Source organism: Candoia aspera, chromosome 1 (genome assembly GCF_035149785.1).
Source record: "Candoia aspera isolate rCanAsp1 chromosome 1, rCanAsp1.hap2, whole genome shotgun sequence".
Taxonomy (NCBI): Eukaryota; Metazoa; Chordata; class Lepidosauria; order Squamata; family Boidae; genus Candoia; species Candoia aspera.
Genome location: NC_086153.1, coordinates 104,966,699 through 104,986,588, shown reverse-complemented (window position 1 = coordinate 104,986,588; position 19,890 = coordinate 104,966,699). Strand labels below are relative to the sequence as shown.

The window sequence follows — 19,890 nt, the reverse complement described above, 5'->3', positions numbered from 1 at the left end:
ATTTAGACCCGCATTGCACCCCTTCTGATATTATAAGTGTTGTGACTTGAATTTAAAAAACAGAAAAGAAAAAGCATGTCACAGGATGGGATATTGACTTTAAAAATCTACAGTAAATAATTTTATTTTCCAATGTAGAAATCATATAATTACTTGATAGCTTTAGAATTAAACAATAAGAAATATTAATGAATGACTGCATTCTTCCACCATTATCCATTGTTAAGGCTGAAAAGATAAAATCCTGTGCATTATGCCCTCTATGAACTCACAGCAGCACTGATAAATTTTGAGACTACTTCTTCCTTTGAAGTTGATAATTTAAATATAAAGCTAACACCAAAAAGGCTCTGCTTTTTCAGATATTATCTAGATCATTTTTTCTGATATTGATTTGGATCCCATTTAGGATGAATCATCGTATGTCTCAGTACTCTCTTCGAAGTCAGATCATTGCCTATTATAACAGTATAAAAGCAATGCTGGATGACTTCCCCAGTGTGAGAACCAAATACTTTACCATAGGATTGCCACAAGAGAAAAAAGACGAAAAAGAATCCAAAAGAAAACTTAACAATGATCCCAGGTTTGTAACTGGTTTGCAGAGTTCCCTACCACCTTGTCTGGCATACTGGAGACAATGGGATTAGCGCTGCTAGGTAACAGTGGGATTTTTTTCTGGCATTTTTATATTATATTCAAGTAGCCTATTGCATTTATATCTTGTTTTTCTTCTAATGAGTTTAAGATACAGTGTATGTTATTCTTCTGCCGTTTTATCCCCACAAGAGCCCTATGGGATAGTTCAGGCTGAAAGACCAAAATCACTCAGTGATTGGGAGTTTGATATTGGGTAACCCTGCCCCAAGTGTTTGACTACTACATGTGTTTCAAAGGGCAAGAGATAAGGTGGAAGAAAATTGCTTCTGTTTTGTGGACAGGGAGGATTGTGTACAGGTAAATAATGCTGACAACCTAACTCCATTCACAAAGTAGACCGACTTCATACCAACCTGAAACATAATCATGAGGGTGAGCAAGCTGAGACCCTAGGAATGCACATTGCTATTGGAATATGTGGCCCTTGGTGCCTCTTTGTGCACCACCAATCACTGTCAGTACTTTCTGCCATTTTGGGGTGGGAAAGCACATGAAAATTGTACTGTAAACCCTAAAAGAGGACTGGCTTGAACCCCCATATCATCAAAAACTCAAGAAAAATACTGGCCATCCAAAAAGCTGTCTAGTTCAATTCCAGCTGGATGCAGGAGTATAGTAGAGAGGTCATTATTCTTGTGAAGGCTGTCAAACATTTCTTTGTTCTTTTTATCCTATGTTTATCCACTCTTCATTTACAGTATATATGTACTTATATGTGTATGTGTGTTATCTAACAATATCAGTTAGTGGTTCTTGGATGCCATGCACCATTGCAATATAATTTTACAAGTAATTCAATTATTCTCTTAACAATCAGGTCATTCCAGCCACAACCTCGTTGCTTGCTGTCCAGTGATGGACAATCCTTCTTGAACCTGTGGTTCATCCCTCACCCTTCAGAAACCCTAGCTGCATTTAAAATGCTGCCAGAGAAGGTCAGTGCCCCAACAATCTTGCAGAAAGTTCTTTATTGGCCAGAAGGCCTATATCTGGGATTGGTTGAATGACAGCGTGAAAATGTACATAGCACAGGAAAAGATAATGTATTGGAAATCATGATTTTCAAAATGACTGGTGAGATGTGACCCAAGATATTTGATACTTCATAGGGTTCCCCCCCATCATCTTTCACATACAATCAGATGTGCTGTCAAAGCTGTAAAAGCTATCCTGGCTGGGAATTATGGGACTTGGTCCAACCCAGTGGACCCTCCAGTTTGGGCAAGGTTGGCCTACGCTTTGACAGATAGCAGGGACAGAGAGTTTACCAGCTTCTTTGCTGGGTGATGTGCTGGGATAGAAGGAAAGCAAGTTAAGCAGCCTTTCTTCTATATTGCCCTATTAGAAATCTAGAAATTATACTAAAATTGCTCCAGAGGCTAAACTGGAGTGCTTCCCGGCATACCTAATAGATAACTGTGATGTGATGCAGATTCTTCTGATTTCCAGCAGACTTGATTAACCCAATATGCTAATCCATGGTTGTTTAAAGTATGTTTTGTTAAAGAAGACAAATCTGGCTGATTTCTCACTGAAATTAATTAATTACATTGAGGTTATCCATAATATGCCACTGTTTTAAGGATTCACCCATCCTGCTAAGCCCTATTATGGTTTAGTGCAGGGGTGGGCAAACTTTGGAGGCCAAAGGCCATGGCTAATATTGGGGGATAAATTGAGGGCTGCAAAAGACTGGGATCATGTTGACCATGTGGAAGGGCAGGGGTTTGGGAGACAATTTTGAAGGTTTTCTTCGTTTTTTAAATGGATAGGACTACTGTAGGGCTTACCTTACAATTTTTATATCTTTTGTATTTTCATGTTTATCGCCTCATGATTTATGAAATAACAGCAATCATGGTCAAAGGGAGGCCTTGGGACCACAAAAAGGGGATTTGGAGACCTTATTTGGGTCTGCAGCCATAGGTTGCACAGACATGGTTTAGCACAATGTGGGAACTGAGTCATAAAAAAGAGATGAAAAGATAAAGAAATATTGTAGAAACCTTAAATAATCTTAGTTAACTCCTGAATATTGGATATGCTACTGTTTTTAAGTAAAATACAAAGTTCATCCACTAAATTTTAATTCATCCAGAAAAAAAATACTTGGGCTTGCACCTTGGAAACCTACTGTAATGGTATGTGGGAATGACCTTGGGAGGCAGGGCAAAGAGACGCAGCCAAGGGAACAGTCAGATAAAAGGTGGCTTAGCCCGCAGCAGGAATGTGAGTGGGACAAGCAGCTCAAAAGAGGCCCTCCCTAGTTTCTTGGGCTGTAAAGGGGACGGGGGGCAGAGAGATGTAATTTCAGACTTGCAAGATTCTGTTAATGTAAACTATAAAAGGACTAATTTTAGGAATATTTTATAGTCCTATTACTACAAAATAGAATTAGCTCATATGGATGTGTTTTCTGTCTGGTCTACCTTGCAAGGCTGACATCTACAACTTGGCAATTCAAGCAGACTGCCTATTGGCAGAGCTGGCTAACTAAATACAGAAAGACAGTAGGATACCACTGATCTTGCTTGGAGAGGATTTCAAACCTTTATTAAAGGTAGCAGGTAGTTCTTTGAAAGATTTAATTGGGTTTTATTGTAAACCACTCAGAGTCCCTTTTGGGAGATGGGCGGTGATAAATTTGATTAATAAATAAATAAATTGGTGACACTTTGATCTCCTCAGTCAGTTTCTTTAAAGCATTTCTCTGCCTGTTCTTGAGTTGGATACATAACCACATGGCTTATGTACTTAATAAAAGCATGACAGGCTTGCAGTCTCAAAAGACAGACACACAACAAAAAGAGAAGGGGAAGGGGAAAATAGAGATACAACTTCTGAAAATTATAAGGTCCTTATAACGATCAATATAACATGGACTTAATCTGGTAGAGTATTGTTTGCCTTCATATCACATCAGCCAGAATGGGAACAGTTCAAAAATGGCAAATCACCCAGCTGAGCCCGTAGAGTGGCTGTGCTTCCCATCAATCCCCGAGGTGCAACCTAATGGGAGGACTCCTGGACGATCAGTGTAGAAGAGGTCAAAACAGGTGGAACTGGCTGGTACTTTCATTTTGTGATTGCTGACTGCTTGATGTTCTGTGTTTCTTTCTAAAAAACTGTCCATTTCTTTAACCCCATTTCTCACAGATTGGCTGTAGCGCCCTGCGGCACACATTACAGATCGTGGCACCTTTTCATGACATTATTTCATACATTTTCAGTTTTGCTCAGCTAGGAAGTGCACCAGGCTGCTTGGATTACAGGTGTCCTTCTGAACATCTCACAGCAGACTGGGGAGGGACTGAGCAGATTGGTTAGTACCCATTGTTCAATATTGGGATATAATCTGTTCTGGTTTGGGGTAGAGTGGAGTTGTTTGTTGTTGTGGTTGTTGGAAGAGGAGTTCATCTACTTTGTCACAGCTTGGCCACAGCTGTTCTATAATGGTTGACTGAGTGAAGAGCTGGGAGATGGGTCAAGGAGCAATAATTTTCTCTATTAGAAGACTGGTCTGCCCCATAGGCTGCAGAATCATGGAATCATAGGGACCTTGGAGGTCTTCTAGACCAACCCCCTGCCCGAGGCAGGAGTCCTCATACCATCTTGGACAAATGTTGTCCAATCTTTTCTTGAAAACCTCCAGCAATGGAGCACCCACAACTCCAGGAGGCAAGCTGTTCCACTGCTTAATAGTTCTCACTGTCAGGAAATTCCTCCTTGTTTCCAGGTTAGATCTCCCTCCAACCTGGAAAGAAGAAATTGAGCTTTTGAATGTAGTAACAATTGCAGAACACTGAGGTTTAGTCCACTGAGGATTTCAAATGCAAAGCCGTGTTTTCCTGAGCAGTGGAGCTAAAAGATGTGAAGGCATATGCATCCCATTACAGATGGTATAGCTATCACTTCAAGTAGCTGGGCTTTTTATAAAAATGAATAGAACAAATAAAATATCATAAGGAGCTCAGCAGAGAAGCTGCTGCTCCATCACCATCGTAGCTTCGCCCCCTATCACTTCAAGTAAACTGCTGGTGGTTTAGTCTATCTGTCTGGAAGTCTCACGAGATGAGAGCTTTTGAATCCCCTGAGCTAAGTCAGTAGGGTTCTGGGGAAAGCACAAAAGTCCCAGACTCCATTTCATATTGTCCCAAGGCAAACTTAAATCAGATTAAGTTGAACTAGCAACACCCTGCTTGTTTTTCATAGAGCTCAAATCATTGCATTGTAATAACTGTATAAAAGTACTTGATGTGATATTAGAAAAAGAGACAAAAAGAAACCAATACATGGATTTCTCATCTTTACATTCTAGGAGTTGAACTTCTTGAAATACAGAAAAAGATAGACAGCCTTTCAAATCCCTCAGATCCAAATAAAGTATCTCACATGTTGATCATGCTCAAAGAAATGATGTTTCTTCAATTTGAAGCAGCAGTTAGATATTCAATGAGGTAAGATATGCAATAATGCTCATTGCATCAGAATGTAGCTGAAAGATAAATGTATTAAATGATGACTGAGTTTTAGCATTTTAAAACAATAAAGGGGTTAGAGCAAATCAAGGATCTTATGAAAAAGAAGCACATCAGAGGTGTTTTCTTTAAGGCTGTTTGCAACTTTCTCCTGGATTACTTTTAAGAACAGGGGCAATTCAGCCTTTTTCTCTGAGTATTTTTTCTACTATGTATATTCCATTATTTCTCTGCTTAGCAGGGAACAAATATGGTGGGGCTGGAGGTACACTGGAAATTTTGAGAGAAAGTTGGGGGCACTCTTGCAAAAGGACTGCTGAGAGACAAAGTTGCCTACTCGCAAAAGAGTTACCAAGAAGTAGCATAACCAGCTATAAGATGCTATTGGTTCACCCAGCCCTCCTGCAGGACCCTCTCTACTGCCCACCTCCTTTGTGTTCTTTTTTTCTGGCAGGCGGGCATCTCTCCAAATAAACACTGGACTGCAATGCTCATCCCTTGGGGTATTCATTTAGTTTACTAAAGTTTATGGGGCCTCTTTGGGGTGCAGGGCATTACTGCAAATAATGCTGAAGGCTGATGCTTCAACTTTGCAAAAGACCTGATTCCCATTTTTAAAAAAAATTGAACTCCTTTTTAAAAAATGGTAAAGTGATAGAAAAGATGGGGTACCTGGTGGGTGCCACAGGAGGTCTCCAAGGGCGCATTAGCACCCTGGGCACCAGATTGGGGAGCTTAGCAGGAGATATGCCTTATTTTTTTTCTCCTACAGACTGTAAAGCAACTGGGAAAGGATGCAATTCTGAACTCAAGTATGTCCAGAAAGAAAGGCATATTTTCCACCTATCGCTCTTCCATTCCAAGCTATGGCCTCCAAAGGCTGCTCTGAATTAAAACAGCTAAGGGAAATCAGAGATAACTCTTTATCTGGTCTCATGACAGGTTTCCAAAACTTAGAATAGCAGGAGCACATGCATGCTTACACCTAGTGCTTTGCCTTGATTTTTATTACTTTTTAAAAAGACCAAGTGTATAAATAGCAAGTTTCAGTCCTGATACTAAAGTGATTATGAAACTATGATCAGAGGAAATGTACATCTGTTACATAATTGCATTTACCTGAAAAGAAAGGTTTCCCCCCACCCCAATAATTTTCCTTTAAAATGGGATGGTTGATTTAGATTCACTGAGAATATAGTAACACAGGCAGATGAAGTTTTCTGTCTGATCTGTATGAATGGGAGATGAATGGATCATTTTAAATTTAGAAACACACACACACACACACACACTGTATGTGCGTGTGTATGTATGTTTAAGATGAGGTCTTTTTAAAATAGTAGTTTAACAAGGAATTTTAAAAGGTGTAAATAAATAAAATTTATTCAAGTGAATTTTTGTTTGTTTCTATAAGCTACAAAAAGTGTTCTACATTTTGTAGGAAGCTATAACTGTAATATGGATTTAACACCACTGACCATTATGGCCCTTTTCAATTTATTTTACCTGTACACTACTTTATTTAACAAGTGCCTTTAAAATCACATATGAAGAGTGAGTCCGCACATCTCTTCATGGGTGAAATGTGTGAGCTGTGAGTGTCATGGGAAATGTTTGGAATTTCTCATTCTTCCATTCTTTTACTCCAGGAGTAAAAGAATGGAAGAATGAGAAATTCCAGATCAGTTTTATTGAGGTCCAAGAGCATAATTATATTACTAGCTGAAATTAATCATTCCTTTTCCATGGGAGCAGTATTTTTTTTTAATGAGAAAAGGCTTTATGACCATCTTTAGCATCTTGGTAGGGATTTAAGGAAAAAACAATGGGAAATGCTAGATTACTTTTCAGACAGATGTTGTCACAGTAACTTTAAATGAAATGCATGGTAAAATGTTTAAGCAGAATAAATTGGAAATTGCATTTGTCTTTCCAGTATTGTTTTATTTTTCTAACAACCCTTCAGGGAAACATTTTTATCATCTGGAAACGTTTCTGCATATCAGAGTATTACAGACAACATTTACCACGCGTTACCTCCTATGAGTAATGCAGTTTTTGGAAGTGCATTTGCTTCTTATCTCCAAATTCCACAGCTATTAGATCCACATGGCCAGAGAGTGAGTAAAATAGATTTTTAAAGATATATTTGCCTTAACTTTTAAGATGTCTTTCAGAAGCATTTATATCTCATCTATTCTCCAAAGAGTTCTATTCAGCGTTTAAAACAGCTGAAGCCTTTTTCTTCTCATCTGTAGCAAAGGTATGTATAGAATAGAAGGTATACATATGAATATGTCTGTGTGTCTCTTAAATGAAAAGGCTCAATCAAATATCTGTTACAGAGAACTGACATATTTTTCTGACCTACTTTTTCATAGTCCAAAAGATATTGTAATTAGCAATTGCTGGTTCTACCAGTAATGATAGAGTTCATAATTTCAGCAGAGCACCACACAGATCTGTAGAGAGGAGCATTTGAGCCAAAACATTTGTCTGCCCTCATGGCAGTCAATAGGTTTCTTTCCATGATAGCTCTGTACTTCTGGGTAGCTGGTGTTCCAGCATTTCCCTGTGATAAGAAATTGTGGTCTTCAGTTTCCTTGCAAGCTACTGTAATGTGAGTAGTGGTAAAACTGCAACTCTGCACGTAAGTCTGTCTGTCTGTCTGTCTGTCTGTCTGTCTGTCTGTCTGTCTGTCTTTCTTTCTTTCTTTCTTTCTTTCTTTCTTTCTTTCTTTCTTTCTTTCTTTCTTTCTTTCTTTCGTGCCTTTGAGTCAGTGTTGACTCCTGGTGAATACCTGGACAAGTCCCTGCAGTTTTCTTGGCAAGATTTCAAAAGTGGTTTGCCCTTGCCTACTTCCTAGGGCTGAGAGAGAGCGACTGGCCCAAGGTCACCCAGCTGGCTTTGTGCCTAAGGTGGAACTAGAACTCATGGTCTCCCAGTTTCTAGCCTGTTGCCTTAACCACTGCACCACACTGGCTCTCTACATTAGTCTTCAACTCTTTTTGTTTGTAAGCCAGGAGCTACTCTTGATAGTGTATGAGGCCTGTGTAACGTCTCTTCCCCATGTTCATGTTAGTTTTCCTCTAGGCCTTGAACCCTTTTTTTGGCCACTACAGTCAAGTGCCCAGTTGGGTTTGGTGCATGCTTGGGAGTCCAGCAAGCAGACTTTCATGACGTTCCATAGGGACCTTCTTGCTCCATCCTGCATGGAACAGCAGAGCTTGGCCTTTTGCTCCAGTAAGGAGGTAGCAAGGCTGCTGGACACGTGCCCAACCTGCCTGTCCTGCTTACTTTGCATCCTGGAAGCTTGAGGATTTTCTGCCAGGTTGGGGGTGGGTGACTCTTTCCATTCATGGAGTACCAGATGTGAATTTAATAACGTTCTAGTGCATTTCCAGCTAGCTGAAGCTTAGTTTCTCAGGCTAAAGACTGTCATGAATATTATTAGTAGCACTCACATGATGAGAAAAAGGCAATGCACGGAGACTTCTAGAATAGTGGCTGAAGATGAAGAGCAAATGTGACGAATCACAGGTACATGCCGATGTAGAGATTTTTACTGTGATGATATTTTTTCTGCCAAGCACAGATCTATGCACACTTCTGTCAGTTAAACTGGATTTAAGGATACTAGAGGTAATATACTGTATATGATTGTGCCTTTGGCTTAATATTAGAATTCTGCAATTATCACTCTTTCTTTTAGGCATCAATGTTGTTTCCCTGGAGGACATTCCTAGCAAATGGAGGTCTATTTCCTGTCACCATAAGCAACCTAAATCCCATAAATTCTAGCATGCAGGTAAGAGGCTTTTATTTGTTGGTACATCTTGGACAGTTCTTCCTTGTATTTCCAACACTATGCAAATGACTATAGAAATTAAAACACTTACTGCATCCTGAACGAATCTTTTATACTGCCATGCCTGAATTAAACATATTGGTACCATATAATCTTATTTCATGTCCTAGTGTGAACTTCTTAGATGAATCTCTGATGGATTTAGTTATGTCAAAATCCAATCAAATTCTGAATGCATCTCGCTTTTTCTAGTTATGTCTATGTGGCCTGAGTACTGAGGATCAAAAAGTAGCTCATGGAGAGCTGACTGGGATACAGTTTATAATGGAAGATGTTCTTTGGAATTCTGAAATTCTCACTGATCACCGAGAAGTGCAAAAACCTTTCAGAAAGGTAAAACAGGTGGAGCTGCTCATGGCTTTTGTTTTGATTTCTTTGGGGCTGATCACATTTGCATTTAACACTAAATGAAGTGTTTTAACTTGCATTAATTATATGATAAAATTAAGTTCAAGTTCCAAAAAAATTATGCATTGCAGCTTTTGCTAGAATGTATCACATCACATAACTGAGTGAGGGTTGAATGACTTGACATATTAAAAGAAAAAAATCCCTGACCTACCATGTCAAATGTCAGTGACTTACATTAACGGCCTAGTAGAACAGTGATCAGTAATAGGGCAATTTTTTTATACACTTTACTCAGAAATAAGCTACAATTGCTCATTAATACAATGTGTACTTTAGTATCGTTTGACACTGATTATATACCAGTATCAATGTGGTCTGACATAAGGTCGCTGTAGACTTTGAATCATTTAAGCATTCATTCCATTTTTCGACTTTGTTACATTGGCAAAAGTGCAACTTGCAGCTCTGTTAAACTGTTTCTAAAAACTGACCTTGTATTTTTCAATCGTTATTTCAGCAGGTTTCAGCAACATCAACTGCTGAAGCAAAAGGAAAAGCTTTGAAAGCACTTCCTGATACAATGACCTCCTGTGCCTTGCAGAGATCATATCTGATACGATGGAAGCAACTAGAAATGTTAAAGGCAGAATGGGGAAGACTTAAATTGAAAGTTGAGGATATCAACACAGTTCCTCTGTATAAGCAGTTTTCTGAATTGTATGAGTAAGTTGCATCCTAACTTACTTTAAATTTAGAAAATACCTTAAATTTAGAGCTTGTAAAATTAAACCTCAGCAGTGCAGATTATGAAATAAAGCATAATTTTATGTTTCATTGTCCTGTTTTTCTTGTTTGTTACATTAAATTTAATTTTAAAACAATATAAGGTTAATAACAAACAGTATGCATCCTTGTTTATAAATGTTGTTTATTCATTCAGTCACTTCCGACTCTTCGTGACTTCATGGACCAGCCCACGCCAGAGCTTTCTGTCGGTCATCAACACTCCCAGCTCCCCCAGGGACAAGTCCATCACCTCTAGAATGTTATCCATCCATCTTGCCCTTGGTCGGCCCCTCTTCCTTTTGCCTTCCACTTTCCCTAGCATCAGCATCTTCTCCAGGGTGTCCTGTCTTCTCATTATGTGGCCAAAGTATTTCAGTTTTGCCTTTAATATCATTCCCTCAAGTGAGCAGTCTGGCTTTATTTCCTGGAGTATGGACTGGTTTGATCTTCTTGCAGTCCAAGGCACTCTCAGAATTTTCCTCCAACACCACAGTTTCAAAACATGTATCTTCCTTCGCTCAGCCGTCCAGCTCTCGCAGCCATATGTTACTACGGGAAACACCATTGCTTTAACTATGCGGACCTTTGTTGTCAGTGTGAGGTCTCTGCTCTTAACTATTTTATCGAGATTTGTCATTGCCCTTCTCCCAAGGATTAAACATCTTCTGATTTCCTGACTGCAGTCAGCATCTGCGGTAATCTTTGCACCTAGAAATACAAAGTCTTTCACTGCTTCTACATTTTCTCCCTCTATTTGCCAGTTATCAATCAAGCTGGTTGCCATAATCTTGGTTTTTTTGAGGTTTAGCTGCAAGCCAGCTTTTGCACTTTCTTCTTTCACCTTCATCATAAGGCTCCTCAGTTCCTCTTCGCTTTCAGCCATCAAAGTGGTATCATCTGCATATCTGAGATTGCTAGTGTTTCCTCCAGCGATTTTAACTCCAGCCTTGGATTCCTCTAGCCCAGCACATCGCATGATGTGTTCTGTGTACAAGTTGAATAGGTAGGGTGAGAGTATACAACCCTGCCGTACTCCTTCCCAATCTTAAACCAGTCCGTTTTTCCATGGTCTGTTCTTACCATTGCAACTTGGTCGTTATACAGATTCCTCAGGAGGCAGACAAGATGACTTGGTATCCCCATACCGCTAAATTGTTTATAAATAAGGACAAAGAAAAATTGATTTACTTTTCTTTCTTGAATTCCTCTGTTGAATAAAAAACAGAATACACCCACAGTATGTTAAACAAAACTACAGAGATATCAAATACCTAATCTGTTATACTTGCCCTGCCTTGGGAATGAGGAAATATTACATACTGTGATTTTAATGGAAAGTATTTATAATCTGCATCCTATTGTTTGCACAAATTTATGAGCTGAGTAAACAAGGAAGTGATTTGCTTGAGTTCAGTCAGTAAATGCATAGATTACCTTCACTAAGCTATCTAATTCTAGGGCTTGTAGGCCAATGCATTTGAAGAGGCCCAGGTTGAACAAAGGTGTCATAGATAGGCGATTTTATGCCAGAGCTCCAAGTTATAAATGCAATTAAATCATATGGGGTGCCAGTTAGGTAGCAACCTCTATACAATCTTGGCCATTTACAAAAAGCAAAGCAGGATTAGACCTGCCTAGTACCTAATTGGGAGATCACCATGACATACAAGGGCTGTAGGTTAGACTGGAAAGTTGAAAAAAATGCACTAAAAAACCTACTTTAGTATTGTTGCCAAAAAACTCCATGGATACATCCATAAAGTTATAAACCTGACTTGAAGGTGACATACATACATACATACACACACATACATATATATGTGTGTGTGTATTCCCTTCATGGCATGTGTCTTCCTCAACCTCGGGTCCTCCACCAGAGGCCTGCGAGTTTGAGGGTTCTACGCAGTATCTTGGCTGTTCCTAGCACTGCACTCTTCTGGACAGAGAGCTCTGATGTTGCTCCTGGGATCTGATGGAGCCACTCTCCCAGCTTAGGAGCCACAACCCTGAGTGCCCCTACCACCACTGGGACCAGTTTGGCCTTCACTTTCCACATCCTCTCTAGTTCTTCTTTCAGCCCCTGCTACTTCTCCAGCTTCTCAAACTCCTTCCTGATGTTGCTGTCACTTGGCACTGCTACATCTATCATATACTGTATATACATATACTGTACATATGCATATGCATATGCATATATACACATATACACACACACATATACAAACACAACTTTTATTAAGAATTTTGATCATAATAGTAAAATCTAATACAAACTAAACTTAAAGAAACAAGAACAGAAAGGAGTAAAAAGTGCAAGAGAAGTGCAAGAGAAAAAGAGAAAGACAGACTCTTCACCCCTTGTAAGGTTACAAACGTTTATCTCTTTATCCCATATCTATAAACAAATCTCTTACCTATAAACAAATCCATAAAACCTCATCTTTTCAGTCTTGGTGTCAGTAGAAAGTCCATAAAGGGTTGCCAGAAGTAACAACATACTATATCTTGTTTTAACCGTGATTGAATAAACCAACTTCATATTCCTTCCTTTTACTTCCAGCAGTCTTAATCTTTAGTTTATTCAAATATTGTCATAGGATTTGTATTTATGAAGTGGACATTTCTATATGGAGCAATATTCATTTATGCAGACACGAACCTCAAGCCTATCCACTGTTTGTAGAGAATAAAGCCAGTAGGCTTCTGGGTGCAATTCAAGGTGCTGCTCATCACCTATAAAGCTCTCCATAGCATAGGGCCTGGTTATCTGAGGAATCAACTCTCCTAATTGTTTCTGCTTGCTCAGTACATTCAGGCAGAGTCAATGTGCTCCAGATCCCTTCCATTAATGGTTGCCATCTTGTGGGACTGAGGAAGCATGCCTTCTCCCACTGTCTGGAACACCACCATCCCAGAGACACAAATGGCGCCTATTCTCCTGGGTTCCAGAAAATCCTTAAAACCTGGGTCTGTTCCAACCCTGAAGTTAATGTGTTCATTAATGTATTTATGGGTGCCCTCTCATATTTGAATTGTTTATTGTTCTGGTTGTTTTAGTCTAGGCTTCCTGTTTATAGGTATTTGTTTTTATTGTTTTCTGAATTTTGTAAGCCACCCAGAGTCTAATGGAGTGGGTGCCTATAACAAATTTAATTAGTTAAATTAAATCTAGAAGTTGCTTTATGTTCTGCATTTTCTAAGAAGAGAATACCTGTAGCTTAGGGTTGAACTGTGGAGTTCTTGGTGCTCCAGTGGAGTCACACTGATGATGTGATTAGCTGGGTAATGAAACTTCTGCAACCAAATAGCCAAACTCAGAGAGCACCAAAAACCTTACAGTTCGGTATTTTAGTCTTATTTCCAATGCTTTAGTCACTCGACCCTCAACGAACTAGTGAAATGGAAATACTATTTTCCTCATCATCAGTGGCACCATTTCCAAATATCAGTATGAACAGAAGACATTTATAATATTGCTATCATTTGAGATCACTGAAAAGTTATTTAACAAAAGAACCCATGTATGGATATATACAATATATCTTTGCATTTTTTTAGGGCTGAAATTTTATGTGCTGCAATGAGATCCATAGCCAGACATTGGGGTATAGAGGATGAGTTTGAAGAATATGGAACCACCAATCCATGTCCACTCTTCCCTAAAGAAGCTTCAAAAATTGATGTAATAACATACCAGGTAAAATAGACATGACAGATCAAAATAAGAGATTGACATTTCTTCATTAAAATATATTAAGGATATCTCCTGTAACAAATTGGAAGAAACCTATCTCTTGTCAGATTTATTTTATCTAAGTTTCCATGTGAAAGCATAATGTAACAATTGTGTTACAATTATTATTTTACATTGTTATCTTCCCTTTCCATACTTCCATTTTAATTTCATTTCCGTTTTGTGAGGCAGGTTAAACAAAGATAAGATCCAGGCCATGGTCATCCAGTAAGATTCATGACTAACTTGAGGTTTGCATCTGAATCTGTCTGGTCCTCAGCTGATATTCTAGACACCGTATTGTAATTAGTCAGTCAATAACCTAGTATAATAATGTCTTAGAACACATTTTATTTGTTGATAATTTCTTGATGTCATCTGAGAGCCAACAGAGTATCTATGCTGCATTATAAACAGTTATCTGGCATCATTTCCCCTTACTCAATATAGTATCAAATCAAATTGATTTGATATGATTCAATATAGTAGATTCCAGTTTATTCACTGATAAATTTTTAAGCTGCTGAATTTAGAACATTATATGGAAATTGAAATAAAATAAGTCAGGTAAGAAATTAACATTATATTTTGTTATTACAGCATGTCATTGGGGCAATTTGTCTTGATATTTTCTTGACCTTGCCATTCATAGATGATGTCTGCAGGTATTTTTCTAGGAGGGAGCCAAATTACCATGTAGGGATGTTGTAGTAAATGGCTGAGCCCATAAGGTGAAAGGCTGCTGGTCTCAAACCTTCTCTCCTAGAAGCCTTTGAAGTCTTCATACCTCACCCCCTGGGTTATACAGCATCTTGCTAATTCCTGTTGTCACCACTATTTTCTTGGGGCTACTTCACCTGATATCTATCCATTAATCCCAGTGTGTGAGAGAGAGGCTCTCATAACCTATGCTGCATTTTTGGTAATTAAGAGGACAAAATTTAAAAAATGAAAATAATTTCAATGGAGTATCCTTCTATAATATTTAGAATATTCAGTTCTTCATTCCTTCTTTGGGAGGTAAATCAATAGATAAAATAAAATTTTATTAAAGAAAAATTAACTTTCCTTCTTTTAAAACTTTAAATTTTAAAATGTAAACATTCAGTGCTGGTAGAGATAAATCACAGGGCTGTTCAGATCATAAGACAGCAACAAATAAGAAAAATACAGAAGAAAATACAGTATTTCAGATAACCTCAAGATAGCACTGGTTGCTAGAAATGGCATGATCCATGTAATTGTGTAGATACGTATTGAACATCTATCCATGCAGGTTGCAGTCTGACATGCAGGCCAAATCCATCCCCAAGAGATACTATTGTAATTTGTACATGTATTCTTGCTTCATTATTTAGTTGCTGAAAAGAATTTAGCAATATATTGTATTGGGAGAGGGCAAAGCTTCCTTTTTTTTTTTTTATAAATCTCACAACTTCACATGAGTCAAAATTAGGTCTACAAAATGAATTGTAACAATAGTTGATGGACCAAATTTGGATCATCCTGCTATATTTCATTTGTGTTTTCATTATTTAGATGATATGTCCTGTGATGATATTATGGATGAGGATGGAGGTGGAGATTTTAATGAGATTTTAGATTCAGAATTAGATAGGAATATTCCCACCCATAAAAGATAATCATTCATGAGAAACTTGATTGATTCTTGGTATTTGCTAATCCTAAACAGCAGAAGTATACCTTTTATTCATCAACATTTTTTAGACTTGATCAGTTTTGGTCTCCTCAGCATTATTTCAACATATTCAGACATACATGAGCAATATCTCTTATAGTGTATATCCAAAATGGGTAACAGAATGTGGTTCTCTTGGAAATATTTGGTCACTGCATGACCAAAGGCTCTTTAGTCTTGCTTCACTGAAAAACTTGACTTCTTTGGTTAGGCATTCCAGGCTGTTTGGAATAAGTAGCAGAAAGTGGTTTCTGTGGAAGATTTGAATCTTATTCCACCAAGGCCCTCAAGTTGAGTTACTACTGTATTTGTTGTTTGTTGGGGAGTGGATTTTCCAGGGATTTCTGGAAAGTATTATTTTTATTTATTTATTTAATTTTTTGCAAGAGTTTTTCTTGGCTAGGAAGCAGTTTTTAAAATAGGTATTTTAGACCAAAGCTCAGAGTTGGTATTTACAACCACTCTTGCCATGGCAGATGATTCTTGTTATCCCAGCTCCACACACTTTTCTTACACACATACACATGGAATACTGTAATTTCCTACCGAGGGAAGTTAACATTAATACTTCTTTGCATGCAGAGATATTGCATTTTCTTCTGAACAAAAATGTGCAAATGTGTTCATAATTGCTGTGTATGTTCATGGCAAGTTCAAGTAACTTCTGCTTGCATAACATAATCCATGAAATCAATTATACCTCTTGGTATGTGTGTATTCAAAATAATAAAAATACATGTGAAAAAATAAAAAATTAAAGTTTATTAGGGCAACAATTAAAACAAGTTTCAGTGCATTTGGAAATTAGCATACAGGTTTAATATTTTCTGTTTATCTAAAAAAATATATATTTGCCTTTTGATAAAAAGTCATCAGATCTGGGTTTATTCAGCCTTCATAACAAACTTGTTTATTTATTTGATTCCTGTTCTGCCTTCTAAACCGGGAGAGTGCATAAAGACCAAATCAGACATATGCTATCGGGCCATTTCACCTGATACTGCCTGGCGGTCCTTTGATCATAAAGGTATAATCTGCCCACAAACGTGCTGTGGTCTGCTTTGTGCTTTTCCAGTTGCCAGGAAGCAGAAAAACAGGTTTGTCAGAGGCAGCTATGTTAATCAGTTGTAGAAAAAACAATAAAGGGCCTCAAGGATTCTTAAAGTTTAGTAGGTTTATTATGAAATAAGATTCGGTTGACAAGTCTATTTCATCAGGATTGTAAAAGGAGGAAGTAGATGTAAATTGCCATCTCACTGACTGTAAACCTGAGACAATTTCTTTGCCAGAAAGCTGGTGGGGATGAATCATACTTCAATCAGTACAAAGCACCCAGCTGGGTGACCTTGGGCCATTCACTCTCTCCCAGCCCTAGGAAGGAGAAGGCAATGGCCAACCACTTCCAAAAATCTTGCCAAGAAAACTCAGGGACTAGTCCAGGCAGTTGCCAGGAGTCAAAAACTGACTTGACAGCACAAAACAAACATACAGAGTGCCAGGGACAAATATGTTACTTTTTTGAAAACTTAAGTTTCTTGTATATTCATATAATTTACTTTTTTTTACCTTAAGTCTCTCATTCAGATGAAGAATTCAGTCATTAATCAAACTAGTTTTCACTCAATGTACATAGTTTTCTCATTGTGTATATAGATCTCATTCTGATGCCCTCTTAGAAGAACCTCCTTCCATTTTGTGAATGTGAAGAAAGTATCTGCCAGCTATAGTTTCTGTAAATGTTTCCTTTAAGAATAAATCAACTTTATTGTTATCATGTGCTCTGGTTAATTTGAATATTTTTAGTTGACTAGTTATTTGGATAGTTTTTAACTGATAGATGAAATATGTTATTGGATAAAATTTGTAGTAGTCCTTAAAAAAACCCTCACGTTAAATTCTAAAGTACTCACAGTACTAAGGCAATTTAGTTGCTCTTGATAAAAGAAAGACTTTCTGCTTTTTTATTCTAGTTTCAAAAACTTTTGGAAAGTTTAGAAATACATATGATCCATGATGTACAAAAGAAAATTAACAGAGAAATAACACTGGTGTTATCTGAAAAAGCAAGAGAAGAGAGACACCTCCCTATAGGTAACAACTGAAAACGCTTCAAATCCAGCACATATCCTCAGTCTTTGTGTTGACAATAAGGAGTAAGTACACACTGGGAGGTTCTGAGAGCCACTGCACTCAATCGACAATTGGTTTCCAGTACTTCCAGTCAACAAACACTGGGCAATGATTGTTTTTCTTTCCTGATGCATTTTTCCTTTTCCTTGTTGGGTTTGGCAGTGGACAGTTTATGCACATAGGCATGGCTTATACATTTTATAAGAAACATCTACTGACTGGAGGAACAAGTTTGGCTTTATAAAACAAATGGGGGAAAGAGAGGAAGGAAAAAAATAATGTGGCACTGTATGTATGGAAGTTAATCTGAATGGAAACTTTTTTTTTTCCTAACAGTAATTATGGCGCTGGGAGTGAGGGTAACAATTTTCTCTCGGGTTTCAAGAAGGAAGTTTCATTTCTTCATGTTCCTTATGAAAAATCCTCACCCTCACAATGAGTATTCCATTTTTCAAAAAGCAGTAATAGCTGGTTTGGCCCATCTTTCAGGAATCTGAATATTGCTGATGCAGAACTTCGTTCACTCTTTCAGAACTCTGGAAGCATCATGGCATGCAAGAAATCTTCTCTGTTACAAGGCCTGAAATAGTTGAGTCATTTATACAGAGGCTAATGGAAAATCACCAAGAGATTAATGCAGAGGTACACACCAGCTCCAACTAGTAGAGGTTCTCAATTGTCTTTTTTCAGATTTAGCTTTTCCTTTGTCTGAATTAAAATCATTATGTTAGATGCAGGTGGTAGATCTTAGGATTTTAAATAAGCAGTACATCTGCTTCACTATCAATGAACTGTGGAGGAAGCACTAGGAGAAAACAGATTTATCTATGTGTCTGTGGAAAAACAACAGGTTTATTTTCTGACTTGATTTTATTTCCAGATTATCTTCCAAAAGGACCACTTTGAAAAGTGCCTCACTTCTCTAGCTTGTGACATCATGGCCAGAGAACGTAGCAACTTTGAAACCTACTCCATGTTCTATGAAAATCTGCTCCATCAGCAACATAAGCTACTATATCAAAAAGAACAAGTATTCTCCAGCTATTGATTCCATAATGGGAAAAGGGGGAAGCAGTTCTTAATTTCTTTGAACAGAATAATGTTTGCACATTACTGTACTGAACTGACCAAGCAGAAAAGTTGGTGGTTGAAAGACAAAATTAGTTAAAAGCACATTTCCATTCTGTTTCAGGAAATGCACATCATAGAAGACAACAGAGGAACCGCTGAAGTGGATCTGAGTCAGGTTAGTGGCTGTGAGGTTTGCTGCTTTCATCCAGGAAGGTCTAGGAATGCCTCCTGGTGTCCTGACTTCCCAAGTACTTATTTTGAAAGATTGTGTTTATAAACAGAATTGTAAATCATTGTTTCTGCCCCTTCCTTTTTATAGATAGCTAAACTGAGTCACGAGATGATTCTGGAAATAACAGCTCTGCGAGCCAGACTTACTGATCTACAAAGAGAAGATCACAGCATCAAAGAGAAGATAAGAAAAGAAGTTCAGGGGGGTTATGAAGCATTGGTACAAAATATATTTTTAGTGTGTCTGCAAATAAAAGTAGGTACAAGAGAAACATGGGTATGTAATATTAAGTTTATTACATTATTCCAGTGCTTATTCAGGAAGGTGTTGAAATTTAATATCTGATTTCTCAAACATTCCCCTGAATGCTAAGTTGCAAAGATGTAGATGAGATGAGACAGCAGAGTGACCTGTTCATTGTGCTGTGTTTATTCTATCCATGTTTTCCTTACTTCTTAAACTGCAAATGGAATTCCTTAACTTCATTGCTACTTTGTTTTAGTGGAAGCTTCACCAGTGAAAAGAGCAACTGTCTGCCAAGAGTTGTTTTCAGGCTACAGGTAGTCCTCACTTAATGACCAGACTTGGGTCCAGAATTTTGGTTGCTAAGCAAAGCGGTCAGTAAGCGAATCTGAACCCATTTTACGACATTTTTGCAGCAGTTGTTAAGCAAATCACTGTGGTCGTTAACCAAGCCACATGGTCAATAAGCAAATTGTGGTTCCCCATTTATTTTGCTTGCCAGAAGCAGCCAGGAAGGTCAAAAATGGCAATCACATGACCATGGAAATGCTGCGATGGTCATAACTGTGAGAACCGGTCATAAGTCATTTTTTCAACACTGTTGTAAGTCTGAACCATCACTAAATGAATGGTTGTTAA

The 19,890-nt window shown here is 38.0% G+C and overlaps 1 protein-coding gene across 1 annotated transcript in view; it reads left to right on the top strand.

Annotated features, from left to right (window-relative positions):
* Nucleotides 1-410: 410 nt before the first annotated feature.
* LOC134492483 (coiled-coil domain-containing protein 162-like) overlaps nucleotides 411-19,890 on the top strand; it is a 39,152-nt gene continuing 19,672 nt past the window's right edge. The window contains exons 1-14 of the mRNA XM_063296688.1: nucleotides 411-586; nucleotides 1,478-1,595; nucleotides 3,817-3,982; nucleotides 4,979-5,117; nucleotides 7,105-7,258; nucleotides 8,851-8,946; nucleotides 9,199-9,339; nucleotides 9,875-10,080; nucleotides 13,702-13,840; nucleotides 17,546-17,666; nucleotides 18,238-18,347; nucleotides 18,586-18,735; nucleotides 18,898-18,951; nucleotides 19,096-19,263. Coding sequence (XP_063152758.1) covers nucleotides 411-586; nucleotides 1,478-1,595; nucleotides 3,817-3,982; nucleotides 4,979-5,117; nucleotides 7,105-7,258; nucleotides 8,851-8,946; nucleotides 9,199-9,339; nucleotides 9,875-10,080; nucleotides 13,702-13,840; nucleotides 17,546-17,666; nucleotides 18,238-18,347; nucleotides 18,586-18,735; nucleotides 18,898-18,951; nucleotides 19,096-19,263 — 1,938 coding nt within the window. The remainder of the gene's footprint in view (nucleotides 587-1,477; nucleotides 1,596-3,816; nucleotides 3,983-4,978; nucleotides 5,118-7,104; nucleotides 7,259-8,850; nucleotides 8,947-9,198; nucleotides 9,340-9,874; nucleotides 10,081-13,701; nucleotides 13,841-17,545; nucleotides 17,667-18,237; nucleotides 18,348-18,585; nucleotides 18,736-18,897; nucleotides 18,952-19,095; nucleotides 19,264-19,890) is intronic.